The sequence below is a fragment of the Amia ocellicauda genome, chromosome 3 (genome assembly GCF_036373705.1).
Source record: "Amia ocellicauda isolate fAmiCal2 chromosome 3, fAmiCal2.hap1, whole genome shotgun sequence".
In the NCBI taxonomy this organism is placed as follows: Eukaryota; Metazoa; Chordata; class Actinopteri; order Amiiformes; family Amiidae; genus Amia; species Amia ocellicauda.
The window spans coordinates 51,112,152-51,138,848 of record NC_089852.1 but is presented as its reverse complement, the minus strand read 5'-3'; the positions used below and the strand labels follow the sequence as shown (position 1 = coordinate 51,138,848).

Here is a 26,697-nt window from a genome sequence, read left to right as displayed (position 1 = left end):
ACTCGGGCGGGGCGGCGGCGGAGGCGGTGGCCGGGCACTGGGGCCTGGCATCGGCGAAGGTGGAGGCGGCAGCGGCACTCGGGCCGGGTGGCAGCGAAGGTGGAGGCGGCGGGGCACTCGGGCGAGACACAAGGAGCGAGAGACAAGGCTTAGGATCGCAGGCTGAGCTGACGAAACATCGCCCCGACAGAAGGAAGTGAGGGGATTATAAAGGGAACAGGAAATCAGATTGGGAGGTGTGGCGGCGGAGGATGCGGCGGGGCACTCGGGCGGGAGACAAGGAGAGAGAGACAAGGCTTAGGATCGCAGGCAGATCTGACGAAACTTCGACCAGACAGAAGGAAGTGAGGGGAGTATAAAGGGAAAAGGAAATCAGGTTGGGAGGTGTGGCGGCGGAGGATGCGGCGGGGCGGCGGCGGAGGCGGCGGCAGCGGCCGGGCACTGGGGCATGGCAGCGGCGAAGGCGGAGGCGGCGGAGCACTCGGGCGGGGCGGCGGCGGAGACGGAGGCGGCGGGGCACTCGGGCGAGACACAAGGAGCGAGATACAAGGCTTAGGATCGCATGCTGAGCTGTCGAAACTTCGCCCCGACAGAAGGAAGTGAGGGGATTATAAAGGGAACAGGAATTCAGGTTGGGAGGTGTGGCGGCGGAGGATGCGGCAGGGCACTCTGGCAGGGCGGCGGCCGGGCACTGGGGCCTAAAATCGGTGAAGGCAAAGGCGATGGCAGCGGCTGGGCACTGGGGCCTGGCATCGGCGAAGGCGGAGGCGGCGGGGCACTCGGGCGGGGCGGCGGCGAAGACGGAGGCGGCGGGGCACTCGGGTGAGAGACAAGGAGAGAGAGACAAAGCTTAGGATCGCAGGCTGAGCTGACGAAACTTCGCCCCGACAGAAGGAAGTGAGGAGATTATAAAGGGAACAGGAATTCAGGTTGGGAGGTGCGGAGGCGTTGGCGGCAGCCGGGCACACAGGCGAGAGACAAGAAGAGAGAGACCAGGCTTAGGATCGCAGGCTGATCTGACGAAACTTTGCCCCGACAGAAGGAAGTGAGGGGATTATAAAGGGATCAAGAAATCAGATTGGGACGTGTGGCGGCGGAGGATGCGGCGGGGCACTCTGGCGGGACAGCGGCGGAGGCGGCGGCAGCGGCGGGGCACTGGGGCCTGTAAGCGGCGAAGGCGGCGGGGCACAGTAGCCTGGCGGCGGAGGAGGCGGCGGGCGGGCACTCGGGCCGGGCAGCGGCGAAGGCGGAGGCGGCGGGGCACTCGGGCGAGAGACAAGGAGCGAGAGACAAGGCTTACGATCGCAGGCAGATCTGACGAAACTTCGCCCCGACAGAAGGAAGTGAGGGGATTATAAAGGGAACAGGAATTCAGGTGGGGAGGTGTGGCGGCGGGAGGTGTGGCGGCGGAAGATGCGGCGGGGCACTCTTGCAGGGCGGCGGCCGGGCACTGGGGCCTGGCAGCGGCGAAGGCAGAGGATGCGGCAGGGCACTCTGGCGGGGCGGTGGCGGAGGTGGCGGCCGGGCACTGGGTCCTGGCATCGGCGAAGGTGGAGGCAGCCGGGAACTCGGGCGGGAGACAAGGAGAGAGAGACAAGGCTTAGGATCGCAGGCAGATCTGACGAAACTTCGACCAGACAGAAGGAAGTGAGGGGAGTATAAAGGGAAAAGGAATTCAGGTAGGGAGGTGTGGCGGCGGAGGATGCGGCGGGGCGGCGGCGGAGGCGGCGGCAGCGGCCGGGCACTGGGGCCTGGCATCGGCGAAGGCGGAGGCGGCGGAGCACTTGGGCGGGGCGGCGGCGAAGACGGAGGCGGCGGGGCACTCGGGTGAGAGACAAGGAGCGAGAGACAAGGCTTAGGATCGCAGGCTGAGCTGATGAAACTTCGCCCCGACAGAAGGAAGTGAGGGGATTATAAAGGGAACAGGAATTCAGGTTGGGAGGTGTGGCGGCGGAGGATGCGGCGGGGCACTCTGGCAGGGCGGCGGCCGGGCACTGGGGCCTAAAATCGGTGAAGGCGGAGGCGGCGGCAGCGGCCGGGCACTGGGGCATGGCAGCGGCGAAGCGGAGGCGGCGGAGCACTCGGGCGGGGCGGCGGCGGAGACGGAGGCGTCGGGGCACTCGGGCGAGACAAAAGGAGCGAGATACAAGGCTTAGGATCGCATGCTGAGCTGTCGAAACTTCGCCACGACAGAAGGAAGTGAGGGGATTATAAATGGAACAGGAATTCAGGTTGGGAGGTGCGGAGGCGTTGGTGGCAGCCGGGCACTCGGGCGGGAGACAAGAAGAGAGAGACAAGGCTTAGGATCGCAGGCTGAGCTGATGAAACTTCGCCCCAACAGAAGGAAGTGAGGGACGGGGCACTCTGGCAGGGCGGCGGCAGAGGCGGCGGCAGCGGCCGGGCACTGGGGCCAGGCATCGGCGAAGGCGGAGGCGGCGGAGCACTTGGGCGGGGTGGCGGCGAAGACGGAGGCGGCGGGGAACTCGGGTGAGAGACAAGGAGCGAGAGACAAGGCATAGGATCGCAGGCTGAGCGGACGAAACTTCGCCCCGACAGAAGGAAGTGAGGGGATTATAAAGGGAACAGGAATTCAGGTTGGGAGGTGCGGAGACGGAGGCGGCGGGGAACTCGGGCGAGAGACAAGGAGAGAGAGACCAGGCTTAGGATCGCAGGCAGATCTGACGAAACTTCGCCCCGACAGAAGGAAGTGAGGGGATTATAAAGGGATCAAGAAATGAGATTGGGAGGTGTGGCGGCGGAGGATGCGGCGGGGCACTCGGGCGGGGCGGCGGCGGAGGCGGTGGCCGGGCACTGGGGCCTGGCATCGGCGAAGGTGGAGGCGGCAGCGGCACTCGGGCCGGGTGGCAGCGAAGGTGGAGGCGGCGGGGCACTCGGGCGAGACACAAGGAGCGAGAGACAAGGCTTAGGATCGCAGGCTGAGCTGACGAAACATCGCCCCGACAGAAGGAAGTGAGGGGATTATAAAGGGAACAGGAAATCAGATTGGGAGGTGTGGCGGCGGAGGATGCGGCGGGGCACTCGGGCGGGAGACAAGGAGAGAGAGACAAGGCTTAGGATCGCAGGCAGATCTGACGAAACTTCGACCAGACAGAAGGAAGTGAGGGGAGTATAAAGGGAAAAGGAAATCAGGTTGGGAGGTGTGGCGGCGGAGGATGCGGCGGGGCGGCGGCGGAGGCGGCGGCAGCGGCCGGGCACTGGGGCATGGCAGCGGCGAAGGCGGAGGCGGCGGAGCACTCGGGCGGGGCGGCGGCGGAGACGGAGGCGGCGGGGCACTCGGGCGAGACACAAGGAGCGAGATACAAGGCTTAGGATCGCATGCTGAGCTGTCGAAACTTCGCCCCGACAGAAGGAAGTGAGGGGATTATAAAGGGAACAGGAATTCAGGTTGGGAGGTGTGGCGGCGGAGGATGCGGCGGGGCACTCTGGCAGGGCGGCGGCCGGGCACTGGGGCCTAAAATCGGTGAAGGCAAAGGCGATGGCAGCGGCTGGGCACTGGGGCCTGGCATCGGCGAAGGCGGAGGCGGCGGGGCACTCGGGCGGGGCGGCGGCGAAGACGGAGGCGGCGGGGCACTCGGGTGAGAGACAAGGAGAGAGAGACAAAGCTTAGGATCGCAGGCTGAGCTGATGAAACTTCGCCCCGACAGAAGGAAGTGAGGAGATTATAAAGGGAACAGGAATTCAGGTTGGGAGGTGCGGAGGCGTTGGCGGCAGCCGGGCACACAGGCGAGAGACAAGAAGAGAGAGACCAGGCTTAGGATCGCAGGCTGATCTGACGAAACTTTGCCCCGACAGAAGGAAGTGAGGGGATTATAAAGGGATCAAGAAATCAGATTGGGACGTGTGGCGGCGGAGGATGCGGCGGGGCACACTGGCGGGACAGCGGCGGAGGCGGCGGCAGCGGCGGGGCACTGGGGCCTGTAAGCGGCGAAGGCGGCGGGGCACAGTAGCCTGGCGGCGGAGGAGGCGGCGGGCGGGCACTCGGGCCGGGCAGCGGCGAAGGCGGAGGCGGCGGGGCACTCGGGCGAGAGACAAGGAGCGAGAGACAAGGCTTACGATCGCAGGCAGATCTGACGAAACTTCGCCCCGACAGAAGGAAGTGAGGGGATTATAAAGGGAACAGGAATTCAGGTGGGGAGGTGTGGCGGCGGAAGATGCGGCGGGGCACTCTTGCAGGGCGGCGGCCGGGCACTGGGGCCTGGCAGCGGCGAAGGCAGAGGATGCGGCAGGGCACTCTGGCGGGGCGGTGGCGGAGGTGGCGGCCGGGCACTGGGTCCTGGCATCGGCGAAGGTGGAGGCAGCCGGGAACTCGGGCGGGAGACAAGGAGAGAGAGACAAGGCTTAGGATCGCAGGCAGATCTGACGAAACTTCGACCAGACAGAAGGAAGTGAGGGGAGTATAAAGGGAAAAGGAATTCAGGTAGGGAGGTGTGGCGGCGGAGGATGCGGCGGGGCGGCGGCGGAGGCGGCGGCAGCGGCCGGGCACTGGGGCATGGCAGCGGCGAAGGCGGAGGCGGCGGAGCACTTGGGCGGGGCGGCGGCGAAGACGGAGGCGGCGGGGCACTCGGGTGAGAGACAAGGAGCGAGAGACAAGGCTTAGGATCGCAGGCTGAGCTGATGAAACTTCGCCCCGACAGAAGGAAGTGAGGGGATTATAAAGGGAACAGGAATTCAGGTTGGGAGGTGTGGCGGCGGAGGATGCGGCGGGGCACTCTGGCAGGGCGGCGGCCGGGCACTGGGGCCTAAAATCGGTGAAGGCGGAGGCGGCGGCAGCGGCCGGGCACTGGGGCATGGCAGCGGCGAAGCGGAGGCGGCGGAGCACTCGGGCGGGGCGGCGGCGGAGACGGAGGCGTCGGGGCACTCGGGCGAGACACAAGGAGCGAGATACAAGGCTTAGGATCGCATGCTGAGCTGTCGAAACTTCGCCACGACAGAAGGAAGTGAGGGGATTATAAATGGAACAGGAATTCAGGTTGGGAGGTGCGGAGGCGTTGGTGGCAGCCGGGCACTCGGGCGGGAGACAAGAAGAGAGAGACAAGGCTTAGGATCGCAGGCTGAGCTGATGAAACTTCGCCCCAACAGAAGGAAGTGAGGGACGGGGCACTCTGGCAGGGCGGCGGCAGAGGCGGCGGCAGCGGCCGGGCACTGGGGCCTGGCATCGGCGAAGGCGGAGGCGGCGGAGCACTTGGGCGGGGTGGCGGCGAAGACGGAGGCGGCGGGGAACTCGGGTGAGAGACAAGGAGCGAGAGACAAGGCATAGGATCGCAGGCTGAGCGGACGAAACTTCGCCCCGACAGAAGGAAGTGAGGGGAATATAAAGGGAACAGGAATTCAGGTTGGGAGGTGCGGAGACGGAGGCGGCGGGGCACTCGGGCGAGACACAAGGAGCGAGAGACAAGGTTTAGGATCGCAGGCTGAGCTGACGAAACATCGCCCCGACAGAAGGAAGTGAGGGGATTATAAAGGGAACAGGAAATCAGATTGGGAGGTGTGGCGGCGGAGGATGCGGCGGGGCACTCAGGCGGGGCGGCGGCGGAGGCGGTGGCCGGGCACTGGGGCCTGGCATCGGCGAAGGTGGAGGCGGCAGCAGCACTCGGGCCGGGTGGCAGCGAAGGTGGAGGCGGCGGGGCACTCGGGCGAGACACAAGGAGCGAGAGACAAGGCTTAGGATCGCAGGCTGAGCTGACGAAACATCGCCCCGACAGAAGGAAGTGAGGGGATTATAAAGGGAACAGGAAATCAGATTGGGAGGTGTGGCGGCGGAGGATGCGGCGGGGCACTCGGGCGGGAGACAAGGAGAGAGAGACAAGGCTTAGGATCGCAGGCAGATCTGACGAAACTTCGACCAGACAGAAGGAAGTGAGGGGAGTATAAAGGGAAAAGGAATTCAGGTTGGGAGGTGTGGCGGCGGAGGATGCGGCGGGGCGGCGGCGGAGGCGGCGGCAGCGGCCGGGCACTGGGGCATGGCAGCGGCGAAGGCGGAGGCGGCGGAGCACTCGGGCGGGGCGGCGGCGGAGACGGAGGCGGCGGGGCACTCGGGCGAGACACAAGGAGCGAGATACAAGGCTTAGGATCGCATGCTGAGCTGTCGAAACTTCGCCCCGACAGAAGGAAGTGAGGGGATTATAAAGGGAACAGGAATTCAGGTTGGGAGGTGTGGCGGCGGAGGATGCGGCGGGGCACTCTGGCAGGGCGGCGGCCGGGCACTGGGGCCTAAAATCGGTGAAGGCAAAGGCGGCGGCTGCGGCTGGGCACTGGGGCATGGCAGCGGCGAAGGCGAGGCGGCGGAGCACTCGGGCGGGGCGGCGGTGGAGACGGAGGCGGCGGGGCACTCGGGCGAGACACAAGGAGCGAGATACAAGGCTTAGGATCGCATGCTGAGCTGTCGAAACTTCGCCACGACAGAAGGACGTGAGGGGATTATAAAGGGAACAGGAATTCAGGTTGGGAGGTGCGGAGGCGTTGGCGGCAGCCGGGCACTCGGGCGAGAGACAAGAAGAGAGAGACCAGGCTTAGGATCGCAGGCTGATCTGACGAAACTTTGCCCCGACAGAAGGAAGTGAGGGGATTATAAAGGGATCAAGAAATCAGATTGGGAGGTGTGGCGGCGGAGGATGCGGCGGGGCACTCTGGCGGGACAGCGGCGGAGGCGGCGGCAGCGGCAGCGGCGGGGCACTGGGGCCTGTAAGCGGCGAAGGCGGCGGGGCACAGTAGCCTGGCGGCGGAGGAGGCGGCGGGCGGGCACTCGGGCCGGGCAGCGGCGAAGGCGGAGGCGGCGGGGCACTCGGGCGAGAGACAAGGAGCGAGAGACAAGGCTTACGATCGCAGGCAGATCTGACGAAACTTAGCCCCGACAGAAGGAAGTGAGGGGATTATAAAGGGAACAGGAATTCAGGTGGGGAGGTGTGGCGGCGGAAGATGCGGCGGGGCACTCTTGCAGGGCGGCGGCCGGGCACTGGGGCCTGGCAGCGGCGATGGCAGAGGATGCGGCAGGGCACTCTGGCGGGGCGGTGGCGGAGGTGGCGGCCGGGCACTGGGTCCTGGCATCGGCGAAGGTGGAGGCAGCCGGGAACTCGGGCGGGAGACAAGGAGAGAGAGACCAGGCTTAGGATCGCAGGCAGATTTGATGAAACTACACCCCAACAAAGGGAAGTGAGGGGATTAAAAGGGAACAGGAAACAAGGTTGGGAGAAGCGGCAGCGGAGACGACGGTGGGGCACTCAGGCCGGGCGGTGGCGGATACGGCGGCGGGGCACTCTGGTGGGACAGCGGCGGAGGCGGCGGCAGCGGCCGGGCACTGGGGCCTGGCATCGGCGAAGGCGGAGGCGGCGGCAGCGGCCAGGCACTGGGGCATGGCAGCGGCGAAGGCGGAGGCGGCGGAGCACTTGAGCGGGGCGGCGGCGGAGACGGAGGCGGCGGGGAACTCGGGTGAGAGACAAGGAGCGAGAGACAAGGCTTAGGATCGCAGGCTGAGCTGACGAAACATCGCCCCGACAGAAGGAAGTGAGGGGATTATAAAGGGAACAGGAAATCAGATTGGGAGGTGTGGCGGCGGAGGATGCGGCGGGGCACTCGGGCGGGAGACAAGGAGAGAGAGACAAGGCTTAGGATCGCAGGCAGATCTGACGAAACTTCGACCAGACAGAAGGAAGTGAGGGGAGTATAAAGGGAAAAGGAATTCAGGTTGGGAGGTGTGGCGGCGGAGGATGCGGCGGGGCGGCGGCGGAGGCGGCGGCAGCGGCCGGGCACTGGGGCATGGCAGCGGCGAAGGCGGAGGCGGCGGAGCACTCGAGCGGGGCGGCGGCGGAGACGGAGGCGGCGGGGAACTCGGGTGAGAGACAAGGAGCGAGAGACAAGGCTTAGGATCGCAGGCTGAGCTGACGAAACATCACCCCGACAGAAGGAAGTGAGGGGATTATAAAGGGAACAGGAAATCAGATTGGGAGGTGTGGCGGCGGAGGATGCGGCGGGGCACTCGGGCGGGAGACAAGGAGAGAGAGACAAGGCTTAGGATCGCAGGCAGATCTGACGAAACTTCGACCAGACAGAAGGAAGTGAGGGGAGTATAAAGGGAAAAGGAATTCAGGTTGGGAGGTGTGGCGGCGGAGGATGCGGCGGGGCGGCGGCGGAGGCGGCGGCAGCGGCCGGGCACTGGGGCATGGCAGCGGCGAAGGCGGAGGCGGCGGAGCACTCGGGCGGGGCGGCGGCGGAGACGGAGGCGGCGGGGCACTCGGGCGAGACACAAGGAGCGAGATACAAGGCTTAGGATCGCATGCTGAGCTGTCGAAACTTCGCCCCGACAGAAGGAAGTGAGGGGATTATAAAGGGAACAGGAATTCAGGTTGGGAGGTGTGGCGGCGGAGGATGCGGCGGGGCACTCTGGCAGGGCGGCGGCCGGGCACTGGGGCCTAAAATCGGTAAAGGCAAAGGCGGCGGCAGCGGCTGGGCACTGGGGCATGGCAGCGGCGAAGGCGAGGCGGCGGAGCACTCGGGCGGGGCGGCGGCGGAGACGGAGGCGGCGGGGCACTCGGGCGAGACACAAGGAGCGAGATACAAGGCTTAGGATCGCATGCTGAGCTGTCGAAACTTCGCCACGACAGAAGGACGTGAGGGGATTATAAAGGGAACAGGAATTCAGGTTGGGAGGTGCGGAGGCGTTGGCGGCAGCCGGGCACTCGGGCGAGAGACAAGAAGAGAGAGACCAGGCTTAGGATCGCAGGCTGATCTGACGAAACTTTGCCCCGACAGAAGGAAGTGAGGGGATTATAAAGGGATCAAGAAATCAGATTGGGAGGTGTGGCGGCGGAGGATGCGGCGGGGCACTCTGGCGGGACAGCGGCGGAGGCGGCGGCAGCGGCGGGGCACTGGGGCCTGTAAGCGGCGAAGGCGGTGGGGCACAGTAGCCTGGCGGCGGAGGAGGCGGCGGGCGGGCACTCGGGCCGGGCAGCGGCGAAGGCGGAGGCGGCGGGGCACTCGGGCGAGAGACAAGGAGCGAGAGACAAGGCTTACGATCGCAGGCAGATCTGACGAAACTTAGCCCCGACAGAAGGAAGTGAGGGGATTATAAAGGGAACAGGAATTCAGGTGGGGAGGTGTGGTGGCGGAAGATGCGGCGGGGCACTCTTGCAGGGCGGCGGCCGGGCACTGGGGCCTGGCAGCGGCGAAGGTGGAGGCAGCCGGGAACTCGGGCGGGAGACAAGGAGAGAGAGACCAGGCTTAGGATCGCAGGCAGATTTGATTAAACTACACCCCGACAAAGGGAAGTGAGGGGATTAAAAGGGAACAGGAAACAAGGTTGGGAGAAGCGGCAGCGGAGACGACGGTGGGGCACTCAGGCCGGGCGGTGGCGGATACGGCGGCGGGGCACTCTGGTGGGACAGCGGCGGAGGCGGCGGCAGCGGCCGGGCACTGGGGCCTGGCATCGGCGAAGGCGGAGGCGGCGGCAGCGGCCAGGCACTGGGGCATGGCAGCGGCGAAGGCAGAGGCGGCGGAGCACTCGAGCGGGGCGGCGGCGGAGACGGAGGCGGCGGGGCACTCGGGCGAGACACAAGGAGCGAAATACAAGGCTTAGGATCGCATGCTGAGCTGTCGAAACTTCGCCACGACAGAAGGAAGTGAGGGGATTATAAAGGGAACAGGAATTAAGGTTGGGAGGTGCGGAGGCGTTGGCGGCGGCCGGGCACTCGGGCCGGGCGGCAGCGAAGGTGGAGGCGGCGGGGCACTCGGGCGAGACACAAGGAGCGAGAGACAAGGCTTAGGATGGCAGGCTGAGCTGACGAAACATCGGCCCGACAGAAGGAAGTGAGGGGATTATAAAGGGAACAGGAAATCAGATTGGGAGGTGTGCCGGCGGAGGATGCGGCGGGGCACTCGGGCGGGAGACAAGGAGAGAGAGACAAGGCTTAGGATCGCAGGCAGATCTGACGAAACTTCGACCAGACAGAAGGAAGTGAGGGGAGTATAAAGGGAAAAGGAATTCAGGTAGGGAGGTGTGGCGGCGGAGGATGCGGCGGGGCGGCGGCGGAGGCGGCGGCACCGGCCGGGCACTGGGGCCTGGCATCGGCGAAGGCGGAGGCGGCGGAGCACGTGGGCGGGGCGGCGGCGAAGACGGAGGCGGCGGGGCACTCGGGTGAGAGACAAGGAGCGAGAGACAAGGCTTAGGATCGCAGGCTGAGCTGACGAAACTTCGCCCCGACAGAAGGAAGTGAGGGGATTATAAAGGGAACAGGAATTCAGGTTGGGAGGTGTGGCGGCGGAGGATGCGGCGGGGCACTCTGGCAGGGCGGCGGCCGGGCACTGGGGCCTAAAATCGGTGAAGGCGGAGGCGGCGGCAGCGGCCGGGCACTGGGGCATGGCAGCGGCGAAGGCGGAGGCGGCGGAACACTCGGGCGGGGCGGCGGCGGAGACGGAGGCGTCGGGGCACTCGGGCGAGACACAAGGAGCGAGAGACAAGGCTTAGGATCGCATGCTGAGCTGTCGAAACTTCGCCACGACAGAAGGAAGTGAGGGGATTATAAAGGGAACAGGAATTCAGGTTGGGAGGTGTGGCGGCGGAGGATGCGGCGGGGCACTCTGGCGGGGCGGCGGCGGAGGCGGCGGCAGTGGCCGAGCACTGGGGCCAGGCATCGGCAAAGGCGGAGGCGTCGGAGCACTTGGGCGGGGCGGCGGCGGAGACGGAGGCGGCGGGGCACTCGGGCGAGACACAAGGAGCGAGATACAAGGCTTAGGATCGCATGCTGAGCTGTCGAAACTTCGCCACGACAGAAGGAAGTGAGGGGATTATAAAGGGAACAGGAATTCAGGTTGGGAGGTGCGGAGGCGTTGGCGGCAGCCGGGCACTCGGGCGAGAGACAAGAAGAGAGAGACAAGGTTTAGGATCGCAGGCTGAGCTGACGAAACTTCGCCCCAACAGAAGGAAGTGAGGGGATTATAAAGGGAACAGGAATTCAGGTTGGGAGGTGTGGCGGCGGAGGATGCGGCGGGGCACTCTGGCGGGGCGGCGGCGGAGGCGGCGGCAGTGGCCGGGCACTGGGGCCAGGCATCGGCAATGGCGGAGGCGTCGGAGCACTTGGGCGGGGCGGCGGAGGAGACGGAGGCGGCGGGGCACTCGGGCGAGACACAAGGAGCGAAATACAAGGCTTAGGATCACATGCTGAGCTGTCGAAACTTCGCCACGACAGAAGGAAGTGAGGGGATTATAAAGGGAACAGGAATTCAGGTTGGGAGGTGCGGAGACGGAGGCGGCGGGGCACTCGGGCGAGAGACAAGGAGAGAGAGACCAGGCTTAGGATCGCAGGCAGATCTGACGAAACTTCGCCCCGACAGAAGGAAGTGAGGGGATTATAAAGGGATCAAGAAATGAGATTGGGAGGTGTGGCGGCGGAGGATGTGGCGGGGCACTCGAGCGGGGCGGCGGCGGAGGCGGTGGCCGGGCACTGGGGCCTGGCATCGGCGAAGGTGGAGGCAGCAGCGGCCGGGCACTGGGGCATGGCATCGGCGAAGGCGGAGGCGGCGGAGTACTTGGACGGGGCAGCGGCGAAGACGGAGGCGGTGGGGCACTCGGGTGAGAGACAAGGAGCGAGAGACAAGGCTTAGGATCGCAGGCTGAGCTGACGAAACTTCGCCCCGACAGAAGGAAGTGAGGGGATTATAAAGGGAACAGGAATTCAGGTTGGGAGGTGTGGCGGTGGACGATGCGGCGGGGCAATCTGGCAGGGCGGCGGCCGGGCACTGGGGCCTAAAATCGGTGAAGGCAAAGGCGGCGGCAGCGGCGAAGGCGGCGGAGCACTCGGGCGGGGCGGCGGCGGAGACGGAGGCGGCGGGGCACTCGTGCGAGACACAAGGAGCGAGATACAAGGCTTAGGATCGCATGCTGAGCTGTCGAAACTTCGCCACGACAGAAGGAAGTGAGGGGATTATAAAGGGAACAGGAATTCAGGTTGGGAGGTGCGGAGGCGTTGGCGGCAGCCGGGCACTCGGGCGAGAGACAAGAAGAGAGAGACAAGGCTTAGGATCGCAGGCTGAGCTGACGAAACTTCGCCCCAACAGAAGGAAGTGAGGGACGGGGCACTCTGGCAGGGCGGCGGCAGAGGCGGCGGCAGCGGCTGGGCACTGGGGCCAGGCATCGGCGAAGGCGGAGGCGGCGGAGCACTTGGGCGGGGCGGCGGCGAAGACGGAGGCGGCGGGGAACTCGGGTGAGAGACAAGGAGCGAGAGACAAGGCATAGGATCGCAGGCTGAGCTGACGAAACTTCGCCCCGACAGAAGGAAGTGAGGGGGTTATAAAGGGAACAGGAATTCAGGTTGGGAGGTGCGGAGACGGAGGCGGCGGAGCACTCGGGCGAGAGACAAGGAGAGAGAGACCAGGCTTAGGATCGCAGGCAGATCTGACGAAACTTCGCCCCGACAGAAGGAAGTGAGGGGATTATAAAGGGATCAAGAAATTAGATTGGGAGGTGTGGCGGCGGAGGATGCGGCGGGGCACTCGGGCGGGGCGGCGGCGGAGGCGGTGGCCGGGCACTGGGGCCTGGCATCGGCGAAGGTGGAGGCGGCAGCGGCACTCGGGCCGGGTGGCAGCGAAGGTGGAGGCGGCGGGGCACTCGGGCGAGACACAAGGAGCGAGAGACAAGGCTTAGGATCGCAGGCTGAGCTGACGAAACATCGCCCCGACAGAAGGAAGTGAGGGGATTATAAAGGGAACAGGAAATCAGATTGGGAGGTGTGGCGGCGGAGGATGCGGCGGGGCACTCGGGCGGGAGACAAGGAGAGAGAGACAAGGCTTAGGATCGCAGGCAGATCTGACGAAACTTCGACCAGACAGAAGGAAGTGAGGGGAGTATAAAGGGAAAAGGAATTCAGGTTGGGAGGTGTGGCGGCGGAGGATGCGGCGGGGCGGCGGCGGAGGCGGCAGCAGCGGCCGGGCACTGGGGCATGGCAGCGGCGGAGGCGGCGGAGCACTCGGGCGGGGCGGCGGCGGAGACGGAGGCGGCGGGGCACTCGGGCGAGACACAAGGAGCGAGACACAAGGCTTACGATCGCAGGCAGATCTGACGAAACTTCGCCCCGACAGAAGGAAGTGAGGGGATTATGAAGAGAACAGGAAATCAGATTGGGAGGTGTGGCGGCGGAGGATGCGGCGGGGCACTCTGGCGGGACAGCGGCGGAGGCGGCGGCAGCGGCAGGGCACTGGGGCCTGTAAGCGGCGAAGGCGGCGGGGCACTGTGGCCGGGAGGCGGAGGAGGCGGCGGCGCCCCGACAGAAGGAAGTGAGGGGATTATAAAGGGAACAGGAATTCAGGTTGGGAGGTGCGGAGACGGAGGCGGCGGGGCACTCGGGCGAGACACAAGGAGCGAGACACAAGGCTTACGATCGCAGGCAGATCTGACGAAACTTCGCCCCGACAGAAGGAAGTGAGGGGATTATGAAGAGAACAGGAAATCAGATTGGGAGGTGTGGCGGCGGAGGATGCGGCGGGGCACTCTGGCGGGACAGTGGCGGAAAAGCGGCAGCCGGGCACTCGGGCCGGGCAGCGGCGAAGGCGGAGGCGGCGGGGCACTCGGGCGAGACACAAGGAGTGAGAGACAAGGCTTACGTTCGCAGGCAGATCTGACGAAACTTCGCCCCGACAGAAGGAAGTGAGGGGTTTATGAAGAGAACAGGAAATCAGGTTGGGAGGTGTGGCGGCGGAGGAAGAAGCGGGGCACTCGGGCGGGAGACAAGGAGAGAGAGACCAGGCTTAGGATCGCAGGCAGATCTGGTGAAACTTCGACCCGACAGAAGGAAGTGAGGGGAGTATAAAGGGAACAGGAATTCAGGTTGGGAGGTGTGGCGGCGGAGGATGCGGCGGGGCACTCTGGAGGGGCGGCGGCCAGGCACTGGGGCCTGACAGCGGCGAAGGCGGAGGCGGCGGGGCACTCGGGCCGGGTGGCAGCGAAGGTGGAGGCAGCGGGGCACTAGGGCGAGACACAAGGAGCGAGATACAAGGCTTAGGATCGCATGCTGAGCTGTCAAAACTTCGCCACGACAGAAGGAAGTGAGGGGATTATAAAGGGAACAGGAATTCAGGTTGGGAGGTGCGGAAGCGTTGGCGGCAGCCGGGCACTCGTGCGAGAGACAAGAAGAGAGAGATCAGGCTTAGGATCGCAGGCTGATCTGACGAAACTTTGCCCCGACAGAAGGAAGTGAGGGGATTATAAAGGGATCAAGAAATCAGATTGGGAGGTGTGGCGGCGGAGGATGCGGCGGGGCACTCTGGCGGGACAGCGGCGGAGGCGGCGGCAGCGGCGGGGCACTGGGGCATGTAAGCGGCGAAGGCGGCGGGGCACTGTAGCCTGGAGGCGGAGGAGGCGGCGGCCGGGCACTCGGGCCGGGCGGCGGCGGCGGGGCACTCGGGCGAGAGACAAGGAGCGAGAGACAAGGCTTACGATCGCAGGCAGATCTGACGAAACTTCGCCCCGACAGAAGGAAGTGAGGGGTTTATGAAGAGAACAGGAAATCAGGTTGGGAGGTGTGGCGGCGGAGGAAGAAGCGGGGCACTCGGGCGGGAGACAAGGAGAGAGAGACCAGGCTCAGGATCGCAGGCAGATCTGGAGAAACTTCGACCCGACAGAAGGAAGTGAGGGGAGTATAAAGGGAACAGGAATTCAGGTTGGGAGGTGTGGCGGCGGAGGATGCGGCGGGGCACTCTGGCAGGGCGGTGGCCGGGCACTGGGGCCTAAAATCGGTGAAGGCGGAGGCGGCACTCGGGCCGGGTGGCAGCGAAGGTGGAGGCAGCGGGGATTATAAAGGGAACAGGAATTCAGTTTGGGAGGTGTGGCGGCGGAGGATGCGGCGGGGCACTCTGGCGGGGCGGCGGCCGGGCACTGGGGCCTAAAATCGGTGAAGGCGGAGGCGGCGGCAGCGGCCGGGCACTGGGGCATGGCAGCGGCGAAGGCGGAGGCGGCGGGGCACTCGGGCGAGACACAAGGAGCGAGATACAAGGCTTAGGATCGCATGCTGAGCTGTCGAAACTTCGCCACGACAGAAGGAAGTGAGGGGATTATAAAGGGAACAGGAATTCAGGTTGGGAGGTGCGGAGGCGTTGGCGGCAGCCTGGCACTCGGGCGAGAGACAAGAAGAGAGAGACCAGGCTTAGGATCGCAGGCTGAGCTGACGAAATTTCGCCCCGACAGAAGGAAGTGAGGGGATTATAAAGGGAACAGGAATTAAGGTTGGGAGGTGTGGCCGCGGAGGATGCGGCAGGGCACTCTGGCGGGGCGGCGACGGAGGCGGCGGCAGCGGCCGGGCACTGGGGCATGGCAGCGGCGAAGGCGGAGGCGGAGGAGCACTCGGGCGGGGCGGCGGCGGAGACGGAGGCGTCGGGGCACTCGGGCGAGACACAAGGAGCGAGAGACAAGGCTTAGGATCGCATGCTGAGCTGTCGAAACTTCGCCACGACAGAAGGAAGTGAGGGGATAATAAAGGGAACAGGAATTCAGGTTGGGAGGTGCGGAGGCGTTGGCGGCAGCCTGGCACTCGGGCGAGAGACAAGAAGAGAGAGACCAGGCTTAGGATCGCAGGCTGAGCTGACGAAACTTCGCCCCGACAGAAGGAAGTGAGGGGATTATAAAGGGAACAGGAATTCAGGTTGGGAGGTGTTGCGGCGGAGGATGCGGCGGGGCACTCTGGCGGGGCGGCGACGGAGGCGGCGGCAGCGGCCGGGCACTGGGGCATGGCAGCGGCGAAGGCGGAGGCGGAGGAGCACTCGGGCGGGGCGGCGGCGGAGACGGAGGCGTCGGGGCACTCGGGCGAGACACAAGGAGCGAGAGACAAGGCTTAGGATCGCATGCTGAGCTGTCGAAACTTCGCCACGACAGAAGGAAGTGAGGGGATAATAAAGGGAACAGGAATTCAGGTTGGGAGGTGCGGAGGCGTTGGCGGCAGCCTGGCACTCGGGCGAGAGACAAGAAGAGAGAGACCAGGCTTAGGATCGCAGGCTGAGCTGACGAAACTTCGCCCCGACAGAAGGAAGTGAGGGGATTATAAAGGGAACAGGAATTCAGGTTGGGAGGTGTTGCGGCGGAGGATGCGGCGGGGCACTCTGGCGGTGCGGCGGCGGAGGCGGCGGCCAGGCACTGGGGCATGGCAGCGGCGAAGGCGGAGGCGGCGGAGCACTCGAGCGGGGCGGCGGCGGAGACGGAGGCGACGGGGCACTCGGGCGAGACACAAGGAGCGAGAGACAAGGCTTAGGATCGCATGCTGAGCTGTCAAAACTTCGCCACGACAGAAGGAAGTGAGGGGATTATAAAGGGAACAGGAATTCAGGTTGGGAGGTGCGGAGAGGGAGGCGGCGGGGAACCGTAGCCTGGCGGCGGAGGAGGCGGCGGCCGGGCGGGGCACTGGGGCCTGTAAGCGGCGAAGGCGGCGGGGCACTGTAGCCTGGCGGTGGAGGAGGCGGCGGCCGGGCACTCGGGCCGGGCGGCGGCGAAGGCGGAGGCGGCGGGGCACTCGGGCGAGAGACAAGGAGCGAGAGACCAGGCTTAGGATCGCAGGCAGATCTGACGAAACTTCGACCCGACAGAAGGAAGTGAGGGGAGTATAAAGGGAAAAGGAATTCAGGTTGGGAGGTGTGGCGGCGGAGGATGCGGCGGGGCACTCTGGCGGGGCGGCGGCCTGGCACTGGGGCCTGGCATCGGCGAAGGCAGAGGCGGCGGCGGTACTCGGGCCGGATGGCAGCGAAGGTGGAGGCAGCGGGGCACTCGGGCGAGACACAAGGAGCGAGATACAAGGCTTAGGATCGCAGGCTGAGCTGACGAAACTTCGCCCCGACAGAAGGAAGTGAGGGGATTATAAAGGGACAGGAATTCAGGTTGGGAGGTGTGGCGGCCGAGGATGCGGCGGGGCACTCTGGCGGTGCGGCGGCGGCCGGGCACTGGGGACTGGCATCGGCGAAGGCGGAGACGGTGGCGGCACTCGGGCCGGGTGGCAGCGAAGGTGGAGGCGGCGGGGCACTCGGGCGAGACACAAGGAGCGAGATACAAGGCTTAGGATCGCATGCTGAGCTGTCGAAACTTCGCCACGACAGAAGGAAGTGAGGGGATAATAAAGGGAACAGGAATTCAGGTTGGGAGGTGCGGAGGCGTTGGCGGCAGCCTGGCACTCGGGCGAGAGACAAGAAGAGAGAGACCAGGCTTAGGATCGCAGGCTGAGCTGACGAAACTTCGCCCCGACAGAAGGAAGTGAGGGGATTATAAAGGGAACAGGAATTCAGGTTGGGAGGTGTGGCGGCAGAGGATGCGGCGGGGCACTCTGGCAGGGCGGCGGCCGGGCACTGGGGCCTAAAATCGGTGAAGGCAAAGGCGGCGGCAGCGGCCGGGCACTGGGGCATGGCAGCGGCGAAGGCGGAGGCGGCGGCAGCGGCCAGGCACTGGGGCATGGCAGCGGCGAAGGCGGAGGCGGCGGAGCACTCGAGCGGGGTGGCGGCGGAGACGGAGGCAGCGGGGCACTCGGGCGAGACACAAGGAGCGAGAGACAAGGCTTAGGATCGCATGCTGAGCTGTCGAAACTTCGCCACGACAGAAGGAAGTGAGGGGATTATAAAGGGAACAGGAATTCAGGTTGGGAGGTGCGGAGACGGAGGCGGCGGGGAATTCGGGCGAGAGACAAGGAAAGAGAGACCAGGCTTAGGATCGCAGGCAGATCTGACGAAACTTTGCCCCGACAGATGGAAGTGAGGGGATTATAAAGGGATCAAGAAATCAGACTGGGAGGTGTGGCGGCGGAGGATGCGGCGGGGCACTCGGGCGGGAGACAAGGAGAGAGAGAGACCAGGCTTAGGATCGCAGGCAGATCTGACGAAACTTCGACCCGAGAGAAGGAAGTGAGGGGAGTATAAAGGGAAAAGGAATTCAGGTTGGGAGGTGTGGCGGCGGAGGATGCGGCGGGGCACTCTGGCGGGGCGGCGGCGGAGGCGGTGGCAGCGGCCGGGCACTGGGGCCTGGCATCGGCGAAGGCGGAGGCGGCGGAGCACTTGGGCGGGGCGGCGGCGAAGACGGAGGCGGCGGGGCACTCGGGTGAGAGACAAGGAGCGAGAGACAAGGCTTAGGATCGCAGGCTGAGCTGACGAACCTTCGCCCCGACAGAAGGAAGTGAGGGGATTATAAAGGGAACAGGAATTCAGGTTGGGAGGTGTGGTGGCGGAGGATGCGGCGGGGCACTCTGGCAGGGCGGCGGCCGGGCACTGGGGCCTAAAATCGGTGAAGGCGGAGGCGGCGGCAGCGGCCGGGCACTGGGGCATGGCAGCGGCGAAGGCGGAGGCGGAGGAGCACTCGGGCGGGGCGGCGGCGGAGACGGAGGCAGCGGGGCACTCAGGCGAAAGACAAGAAACGAGAGACAAGGCTTAGGATCGCAGGCTGAGCTGACGAAACTTCGCCCCAACAGAAGGAAGTGAGGGGATTATAAAGGGACAGGAATTCAGGTTGGGAGGTGTGGTGGCGGAGGATGCGGCGGGGCACTCTGGCGGTGTGGCGGCGGAGGCGGCGGCCAGGCACTGGGGCCTGGCAGCGGCAAGGGCGGAGGCGGCGGCAGCGGCCAGGCACTGGGGCATGGCAGCGGCGAAGGCGTAGGCGGCGGAGCACTCGAGCGGGGCGGCGGCGGAGACGGAGGCGTCGGGGCACTCGGGCGAGACACAAGGAGCGAGATACAAGGCTTAGGATCGCATGCTGAGCTGTCAAATCTTCGCCACGACAGAAGGAAGTGAGGGGATAATAAAGGGAACAGGAATTCAGGTTGGGAGGTGTGGCGGCAGAGGATGCGGCGGGGCACTCTGGCAGCGCGGCGGCCGGGCACTGGGGCCTAAAATCGGTGAAACTTCGCGAAGGCGGAGGGGCACTGTAGCCTGGCGGTGGAGGAGGCGGCGGCCGGGCACTCGGGCCGGGCGGCGGCGAAGGCGGAGGCGGCGGGGCACTCGGGCGAGAGACAAGGAGCGAGAGACAAGGCTTACGATCGCAGGCAGATCTGACGAAACTTCGCCCCGACAGAAGGAAGTGAGGGGATTATGAAGGGAACAGGAAATCAGGTTGGGAGGTGTGGCGGCGGAGGAAGAAGCGGGGCACTCGGGCGGGAGACAAGGAGAGAGAGACCAGGCTTAGGATCGCAGGCAGATCTGATGAAACTTCGACCCGACAGAAGGAAGTGAGGGGAGTATAAAGGGAAAAGGAATTCAGGTTGGGAGGTGTGGCGGCGGAGGATGCGGCGGGGCACTCTGGCGGGGCGGCGGCCTGGCACTGGGGCCTGGCATCGGCGAAGGCGGGGCCGGCGGCGGCACTCGGGCCGGGTGGCAGCGAAGGTGGAGGCGGCGGGGCACTCGGGCGAGACACAAGGAGCGAGAGACAAGGCTTAGGATCGCAGGCTGAGCTGACGAAACATCGCCCTGACAGAAGGAAGTGAGGGGATTATAAAGGGAACAGGAAATCAGATTGGGAGGTGTGGCGGCGGAGGATGCGGTGGGGCACTCGGGCGGGAGACAAGGAGAGAGAGACCAGGCTTAGGATCGCAGGCAGATCTGACGAAACTTCGACCAGACAGAAGGAAGTGAGGGGAGTATAAAGGGAAAAGGAATTCAGGTTGGGAGGTGTGGCGGCGGAGGATGCGGCGAGGCGGCGGCGGAGGCGGTGGCATAGGCCGGGCACTGGGGCCTGGCATCGGCGAAGGCGGAGGCGGCGGAGCACTTGGGCGGGGCGGCGGCGAAGACGGAGGCGGCGGGGCACTCGGGTGAGAGACAAGGAACGAGAGACAAGGCTTAGGATCGCAGGCTGAGCTGACAAAACTTCGCCCCGACAGAAGGAAGTGAGGGGATTATAAAGGGAACACGAATTCAGGTTGGGAGGTGTGGCGGCGGAGGATGCGGCGGGGCACTCTGGTAGGGCGGCGGCCGGGCACTGGGGCCTAAAATCGGTGAAGGCGGAGGCGGCGGCCGGGCACTGGGGCCTGGCATCGGCGAAGGCGGGGCCGGCGGCGGCACTCGGGCCGGGTGGCAGCGAAGGTGGAGGCGGCGGGGCACTCGGGCGAGACACAAGGAGCGAGAGACAAGGCTTAGGATCGCAGGCTGAGCTGACGAAACATCGCCCTGACAGAAGGAAGTGAGGGGATTATAAAGGGAACAGGAAATCAGATTGGGAGGTGTGGCGGCGGAGGATGCGGCGGGGCACTCGGGCGGGAGACAAGGAGAGAGAGACCAGGCTTAGGATCGCAAGCAGATCTGACGAAACTTCGACCAGACAGAAGGAAGTGAGGGGAGTATAAAGGGAAAAGGAATTCAGGTTGGGAGGTGTGGCGGCGGAGGATGCGGCAAGGCGGCGGCGGAGGCGGTGGCATAGGCCGGGCACTGGGGCCTGGCATCGGCGAAGGCGGAGGCGGCGGAGCACTTGGGCGGGGCGGCGGCGAAGACGGAGGCGGCGGGGCACTCGGGTGAGAGACAAGGAGCGAGAGACAAGGCTTAGGATCGCAGGCTGAGCTGACAAAACTTCGCCCCGACAGAAGGAAGTGAGGGGATTATAAAGGGAACACGAATTCAGGTTGGGAGGTGTGGCGGCGGAGGATGCGGCGGGGCACTCTGGTAGGGCGGCGGCCGGGCACTGGGGCCTAAAATCGGTGAAGGCGGAGGCGGCGGCAGCGGCCGGGCACTGGGGCATGGCAGCGGCGAAGGCGGAGGCGGCGGAGACGGAGGCGGCGGGGCACTCGGGCGAGACACAAGGAGCGAGATACAAGGCTTAGGATCGCATGCTGAGCTGTCGAAACTTCGCCACGACAGAAGGAAGTGAGGGGATTATAAAGGGAACAGGAATTCAGTTTGGGAGGTGCGGAGGCGTTGGCGGCAGCCGGGCACTCGGGCGAGAGACAAGAAGAGAGAGACCAGGCTTGGGATCGCAGGCTGAGCTGACGAAACTTCGCCCCGACAGAAGGAAGTGAGGGGATTATAAAGGGAACAGGAATTCAGGTTGGGAGGTGTGGCGGCGGAGGATGCGGCGGGGCACTCTGGCGGGGTGGCGGCGGAGGCGGCGGCAGCGGCCGGGCTCTGGGGCCTGGCATCGGCGAACGCGGAGGCGGCGAAGCACTTGGGCGGGGAGGCGGCGAAGACGGAGGCGGCGGGGCACTCGGGTGAGAGACAAGGAGCGAGAGACAAGGCTTAGGATCGCAGGCTGAGCTGACAAAACTTCGCCCCGACAGAAGGAAGTGAGGGGATTATAAAGGGAACAGGAATTCAGGTTGGGAGGTGTGGCGGCGGAGGATGCGGCGGGGCACTCTGGCAGGGCGGCGGCCGGGCACTGGGGCCTAAAATCGGTGAAGGCGGAGGCGGCGGCAGCGGCCTGGCACTGGGGCATGGCAGCGGCGAAGGCGGAGGCGGCGGAGCACTCGGGCGGGGCGGCGGTGGAGACGGAGGCGGCGGGGCACTCAGGCGAGACACAAGGAGCGAGATACAAGGCTTAGGATCGCATGCTGAGCTGTCGAAACTTCGCCACGACAGAAGGAAGTGAGGGGATTATAAAGAGAACAGGAATTCAGGTTGGGAGGTGCGGAGGCATTGGCGGCAGCCGGGCACTCGGGCGAGAGACAAGAAGAGAGAGACCAGGCTTGGGATCGCAGGCTGAGCTGACGAAACTTCGCCCCGACAGAAGGAAGTGAGGGGATTATAAAGGGAACAGGAATTCAGGTTGGGAGGTGTGGCGGCGGAGGATGCGGCGGGGCACTCTGGCGGGGCGGCGGCGGAGGCGGCGGCAGCGGCCGGGCACTGGGGCCTGGCATCGGCGAAGGCGGAGGCGGCGGAGGATGCGGCGGGGCACTCTGGCGGGGCGGCGTCCAGGCACTGGGGCCTGGCATCGGCGAAGGCGGAGGCGGCGGCCGGGCACTGGGGCCTGGCATCGGCGAAGGCGGGGCCGGCGGCAGCACTCGGGCCGGGTGGCAGCGAAGGTGGAGGCGGCGGGGCACTCGAGCGAGACACAAGGAGCGAGATACAAGGCTTAGGATCGCATGCTGAGCTGTCAAAACTTCGCCACAACAGAAGGAAGTGAGGGGATTATAAAGGGAACAGGAATTCAGGTTGGGAGGTGCGGAGACGGAGGCGGCGGGGCACTCGGGCGAGAGACAAGGAGAGAGAGACCAGGCTTAGGATCGCAGGCAGATCTGACGAAACTTCGCCCCGACAGAAGGAAGTGAGGGGATTATAAAGGGATCAAGAAATGAGATTGGGAGGTGTGGCGGCGGAGGATGCGGCGGGGCACTCTGGCAGGGCGGCGGCCGGGCACTGGGGCCTAAAACCGGTGAAGGCGGAGGCGGCGGCAGCGGCCTGGCACTGGGGCATGGCAGCGGCGAAGGCGGAGGCGGCGGAGCACTCGGGCGGGGCGGCGGCGGAGACGGAGGCGGCGGGGCACTGGGGCCTGGCAGCGGCGAAGGTGGCGGGGCATTGTGGAAGGGCGGCGAAGGAGGCGGCGGCCGGGCACTCGGGCCTGGCATCGGCGAAGGCGGAGGCGGCGGCAGCGGCCAGGCACTGGGGCATGGCAGCGGCGAAGGCGGAGGCGGCGGAGCAGTCGAGCGGGGCGGCGGCGGAGACGGAGGCGGCGGGGCACTCGGGCGAGACACAAGGAGCGAGATACAAGGCTTAGGATCGCATGCTGAGCTGTCGAAACTTCGCCACGACAGAAGGAAGTGAGGGGATTATAAAGGGAACAGGAATTAAGGTTGGGAGGTGTGGCGGCGGAGGATGCGGCGAGGCACTCTGGCAGGGCGGCGGCCGGGCACTGGGGCCTGGCATCGGTGAAGGCGGAGGCGGCGGCAGCGGCCGGGCACTGGGGCATGGCAGCGGCGAAGGCGGAGGCGGCGGAGCACTCGAGCGGGGCGGCGGCGGGGGCGGTGGCGGAGACGGAGGCAACGGGGCACTCGGGCGAGACACAAGGAGCGAGAGACAAGGCTTAGGATCGCATGCTGAGCTGTCGAAACTTCGCCACGACAGAAGGAAGTGAGGGGATTATAAAGGGAACAGGAATTCAGGTTGGGAGGTGCGGAGACGGAGGCGGCGGGGAACTCGGGCGAGAGACAAGGAGAGAGAGACCAGGTTTAGGATCGCAGGCAGATCTGACGAAACTTCGCCCCGACAGAAGGAAGTGAGGGGATTATAAAGGGATCAAGAAATCAGATTGGGAAGTGGGGCGGCGGAGGATGCGGCGGGGCACTCGGGCGGGGCGGCGGCCTGGCACTGGGGCCTGGCATCGGCGAAGGCAGAGGCGGTGGCGGCACTCGGGCCGGGTGGCAGCGAAGGTGGAGGCAGCGGGGCACTAGGGCGAGAGACAAGGAGCGAGAGACAAGGCTTAGGATCGCAGGCTGAGCTGACGAAACTTCGCCCCGACAAAAGGAAGTGAGGGGATTATATAGGGACAGGAATTCAGGTTGGGAGGTGTGGCGGCGGAGGATGCGGCGGGGCACTCTGGCGGTGCGGCACTGGCACAGGGGCCTGGCAGCGGCGAAGGCGGAGGCGGCGGCAGCGGCCAGGCACTGGGGCATGGCAGCGGCGAAGGCGGAGGCGGCGGAGCACTCGAGCGGGGCGGCGGCGGAGACGGAGGCGGCGGGGCACTCGGGCGAGACACAAGGAGCGAGATACAAGGTTTAGGATCGCAGGCTGAGCTGACGAAACATCGCCCTGACAGAAGGAAGTGAGGGGATTATAAAGAGAACAGGAAATCAGATTGGGAGGTGTGGCGGCGGAGGATGCGGCGGGGCACTCGGGCGGGAGACAAGGAAAGAGAGACCAGGCTTAGGATCGCAGGCAGATCTGACGAAACTTCAACCAGACAGAAGGAAGTGAGGGGAGTATAAAGGGAAAAGGAATTCAGGTTGGGAGGTGTGGCGGCAGAGGATGCGGCGGGGCGGCGGCGGAGGCGGCGGCATAGGCCGGGCACTGGGGCCTGGAATCGGCGAAGGCGGAGGCGGCGGAGCACTTGGGCGGGGCGGCGGCGAAGACGGAGGCGGCGGGGCACTCGGGTGAGAGACAAGGAGCAAGAGACAAGGCTTAGGATCGCAGGCTGAGCTGACAAAACTTCGCCCCGACAGAAGGAAGTGAGGGGATTATAAAGGGAACACGAATTCAGGTTGGGAGGTGTGGCGGCGGAGGATGCGGCGGGGCACTCTGGTAGGGCGGCGGCCGGGCACTGGGGCCTAAAATCGGTGAAGGCGGAGGCGGCGGCAGCGGCCGGGCACTGGGGCATGGCAGCGGCGAAGGCGGAGGCAGCGGAGACGGAGGCGGCGGGGCACTCGGGCGAGACACAAGGAGCGAGATACAAGGCTTAGGATCGCATGCTGAGCTGTCGAAACTTCGCCACGACAGAAGGAAGTGAGGGGATTATAAAGGGAACAGGAATTCAGGTTGGGAGGTGCGAAGGCGTTGGCGGCAGCCGGGCACTCGGGCGAGAGACAAGAAGAGAGAGACCAGGCTTGGGATCGCAGGCTGAGCTGACGAAACTTCGCCCCGACAGAAGGAAGTGAGGGGATTATAAAGGGAACAGGAATTCAGGTTGGGAGGTGTGGCGGCGGAGGATACGGCGGGGCACTCTGGCGGGGTGGCGGCGGAGGCGGCGGCAGCGGCCGGGCTCTGGGGCCTGGCATCGGCGAACGCGGAGGCGGCGGAGCACTTGGGCGGGGAGGCGGCGAAGACGGAGGCGGCGGGGCACTCGGGTGAGAGACAAGGAGCGAGAGACGAGGCTTAGGATCGCAGGCTGAGCTGACAAAACTTCGCCCCGACAGAAGGAAGTGAGGGGATTATAAAGGGAACACAAATTCAGGTTGGGAGGTGTGGCGGCGGAGGATGCGGCGGGGCACTCTGGCAGGTCGGCGGCCGGGCACTGGGGCCTAAAATCGGTGAAGGCAAAGGCTGCGGCAGCGGCCGGGCACTGGGGCATGGCAGCGGTGAAGGCGGAAGCGGCGGAGCACTAGGGCGGGGCGGCGGCGGAGACGGAGGCGGCGGGGCACTCGGGCGAGACACAAGGAGCGAGATACAAGGCTTAGGATCGCATGCTGAGCTGTCGAAACTTCGCCACGACAGAAGGAAGTGAGGGGATTATAAAGGGAACAGGAATTCAGGTTGGGAGATGCGGAGGCGTTGGCGGCAGCCGGGCACTCGGGCGAGAGACAAGAAGAAAGAGACCAGGCTTAGGATCGCAGGCAGATCTGACGAAACTTTGCCCCGACAGAAGGAAGTGAGGGGATTATAAAGGGATCAAGAAATAATATTGGGAGGTGTGGCGGCGGAGGATGCGCGGGGCAATCTGGCGGGACAGCGGCAGAGGCGGCGGCAGCGGCAGGGCACTGGGGCCTGTAAGCGGCGAAGGCGGCGGGGCACTGTAGCCTGGCGGCGGAGGAGGCGGCGGCCGGGCACTCGGGCCGGGCAGCAGCGAAGGCGGAGACGGCGGGGCACTCGGGCGAGAGACAAGGAGCGAGAGACAAGGCTTACGATCGCAGGCAGATCTGACGAAACTTCGCCCCGACAGAAGGAAGTGAGGGGATTATGAAGGGAACAGGAAATCAGGTTGGGAGGTGTGGCGGCGGAGGATGCGGCGGGGCACTCTGGCGGGGCGGCGTCCAGGCACTGGGGCCTGGCATCGGCGAAGGCGGAGGCGGCGGCCGGGCACTGGGGCCTGGCATCGGCGAAGGCGGGGCCGGCGGCAGCACTCGGGCCGGGTGGCAGTGAAGGTGGAGGCGGCGGGGCACTCGGGCGAGACACAAGGAGCGAGATACAAGGCATAGGATCGCATGCTGAGCTATCGAAACTTCGCCACGACAGAAGGAAGTGAGGGGATTATAAAGAGAACAGGAATTCAGGTCGGGAGGTGCGGAGGCGTTGGCGGCAGCCGGGCACTCGGGCGAGAGACAAGAAGAGAGAGACCAGGCTTGGGATCGCAGGCTGAGCTGACGAAACTTCGCCCCGACAGAAGGAAGTGAGGGGATTATAAAGGGAACAGGAATTCAGGTTGGGAGGTGTGGCGGCGGAGGATGCGGCGGGGCACTCTGGCGGGGCGGCGGCGGAGGCGGCGGCAGCGGCCGGGCACTGGGGCCTGGCATCGGCGAAGGCGGAGGCGGCGGAGGATGCGGCGGGGCACTCTGGCGGGGCGGCGTCCAGGCACTGGGGCCTGGCATCGGCGAAGGCGGAGGCGGCGGCCGGGCACTGGGGCCTGGCATCGGCGAAGGTGGAGGCGGCAGCAGCGGCCTGGCACTGGGGCATGGCAGCGGCGAAGGCGGAGGCGGCGGAGCACTCGAGCGGGGCAGCAGGGGAGACGGAGGCGGCGGGGCACTCGGGCGAGACACAAGGAGCGAAATACAAGGCTTAGGATCACATGCTGCGCTGTCGAAACTTCGCCACGACAGAAGGAAGTGAGGGGATTATAAAGGGAACAGGAATTCAGGTTGGGAGGTGCGGAGACGGAGGCGGCGGGGCACTCGGGCGAGAGACAAGGAGAGAGAGACCAGGATTAGGATCGCAGGCAGATCTGACGAAACTTCGCACCGACAGAAGGAAGTGAGGGGATTATAAAGGGATCAAGAAAAGAGATTGGAAGGTGTGGCGGCGGAGGATGCGGCGGGGCACTCGGGCGGGAGACAAGGAGAGAGAGACCAGGCTTAGGATCGCAGGCAGATCTGACGAAACTTCGCACCGACAGAA

At 65.6% G+C, this 26,697-nt stretch overlaps 3 protein-coding genes across 3 annotated transcripts; 2 read left to right on the top strand and 1 right to left on the bottom strand.

Moving 5' to 3' along the window:
- Window positions 1–4,510: 4,510 nt before the first annotated feature.
- On the top strand, window positions 4,511–6,089 carry LOC136747239 (uncharacterized). Its single transcript, XM_066700189.1, has 5 exons — window positions 4,511–4,586; window positions 4,656–4,869; window positions 5,131–5,246; window positions 5,540–5,632; window positions 5,932–6,089. The coding sequence occupies exons 1-5, from the start codon at window positions 4,511–4,513 to the stop codon at window positions 6,087–6,089; spliced, it is 657 nt and encodes a 218-aa protein (XP_066556286.1).
- A 3,933-nt stretch (window positions 6,090–10,022) lies between these two features.
- LOC136747238 (paraneoplastic antigen Ma6E-like) lies at window positions 10,023–11,161 on the top strand. The gene is made up of 4 exons (XM_066700188.1): window positions 10,023–10,147; window positions 10,300–10,445; window positions 10,561–10,713; window positions 10,977–11,161. Exons 1-4 carry the CDS (start codon window positions 10,023–10,025, stop codon window positions 11,159–11,161), a joined length of 609 nt encoding a protein of 202 aa, XP_066556285.1.
- A 208-nt stretch (window positions 11,162–11,369) lies between these two features.
- Window positions 11,370–26,259, bottom strand: LOC136747237 (proline-rich protein 36-like). The gene is made up of 37 exons (XM_066700185.1): window positions 25,952–26,259; window positions 25,594–25,747; window positions 25,317–25,454; window positions 24,583–24,711; window positions 24,161–24,295; window positions 23,914–24,021; window positions 23,472–23,618; window positions 23,222–23,323; window positions 22,757–22,927; window positions 22,274–22,617; window positions 21,655–21,979; window positions 21,287–21,445; window positions 20,941–21,147; window positions 20,597–20,731; window positions 20,342–20,457; window positions 19,866–20,054; window positions 19,175–19,358; window positions 18,433–18,669; window positions 18,202–18,360; window positions 17,856–18,062; window positions 17,303–17,499; window positions 16,901–17,005; window positions 16,651–16,752; window positions 16,354–16,501; window positions 16,073–16,207; window positions 15,657–15,797; window positions 15,241–15,381; window positions 14,759–14,965; window positions 14,278–14,403; window positions 13,869–13,969; window positions 13,496–13,571; window positions 13,162–13,346; window positions 12,820–13,012; window positions 12,502–12,615; window positions 12,049–12,207; window positions 11,716–11,844; window positions 11,370–11,576 (listed from the first exon to the last, which is right to left on the bottom strand). Exons 1-37 carry the CDS (start codon window positions 26,257–26,259, stop codon window positions 11,370–11,372), a joined length of 6,120 nt encoding a protein of 2,039 aa, XP_066556282.1.
- Between the last annotated feature and the right edge of the window lie 438 nt (window positions 26,260–26,697).

What these genes read in the sequence shown, in the direction of transcription:
- LOC136747239 (XM_066700189.1), top strand. Translation starts at nt 4,511, where the DNA reads ATGGCAGCGGCGAAGGCGGAGGCGGCGGAGCACTTGGGCGGGGCGGCG. An exon ending in GCGGCGGCGGAGACGGAGGC is followed by an intron (nt 4,870 to 5,130) that starts GTCGGGGCACTC and finishes GCACTCTGGCAG; the next exon opens with GGCGGCGGCAGAGGCGGCGG. An exon ending in CGGGCCGGGTGGCAGCGAAG is followed by an intron (nt 5,633 to 5,931) that starts GTGGAGGCGGCG and finishes GTGGCGGCGGAG; the next exon opens with GATGCGGCGGGGCGGCGGCG.
- LOC136747238 (XM_066700188.1), top strand. Translation starts at nt 10,023, where the DNA reads ATGCGGCGGGGCGGCGGCGGAGGCGGCGGCACCGGCCGGGCACTGGGG. An exon ending in GGAGGCGGCGGGGCACTCGG is followed by an intron (nt 10,148 to 10,299) that starts GTGAGAGACAAG and finishes GCACTCTGGCAG; the next exon opens with GGCGGCGGCCGGGCACTGGG. An exon ending in GGAGGCGTCGGGGCACTCGG is followed by an intron (nt 10,446 to 10,560) that starts GCGAGACACAAG and finishes TCAGGTTGGGAG; the next exon opens with GTGTGGCGGCGGAGGATGCG.
- LOC136747237 (XM_066700185.1), bottom strand. Translation starts at nt 26,259, where the DNA reads ATGCCCCAGTGCCAGGCCGCTGCTGCCGCCTCCACCTTCGCCGATGCC. An exon ending in CCCTACCAGAGTGCCCCGCC is followed by an intron (nt 24,022 to 24,160) that starts GCATCCTCCGCC and finishes CTCTCACCCGAG; the next exon opens with TGCCCCGCCGCCTCCGTCTT. An exon ending in CCCTGCCAGATTGCCCCGCC is followed by an intron (nt 11,577 to 11,715) that starts GCATCGTCCACC and finishes CTCTCACCCGAG; the next exon opens with TGCCCCACCGCCTCCGTCTT.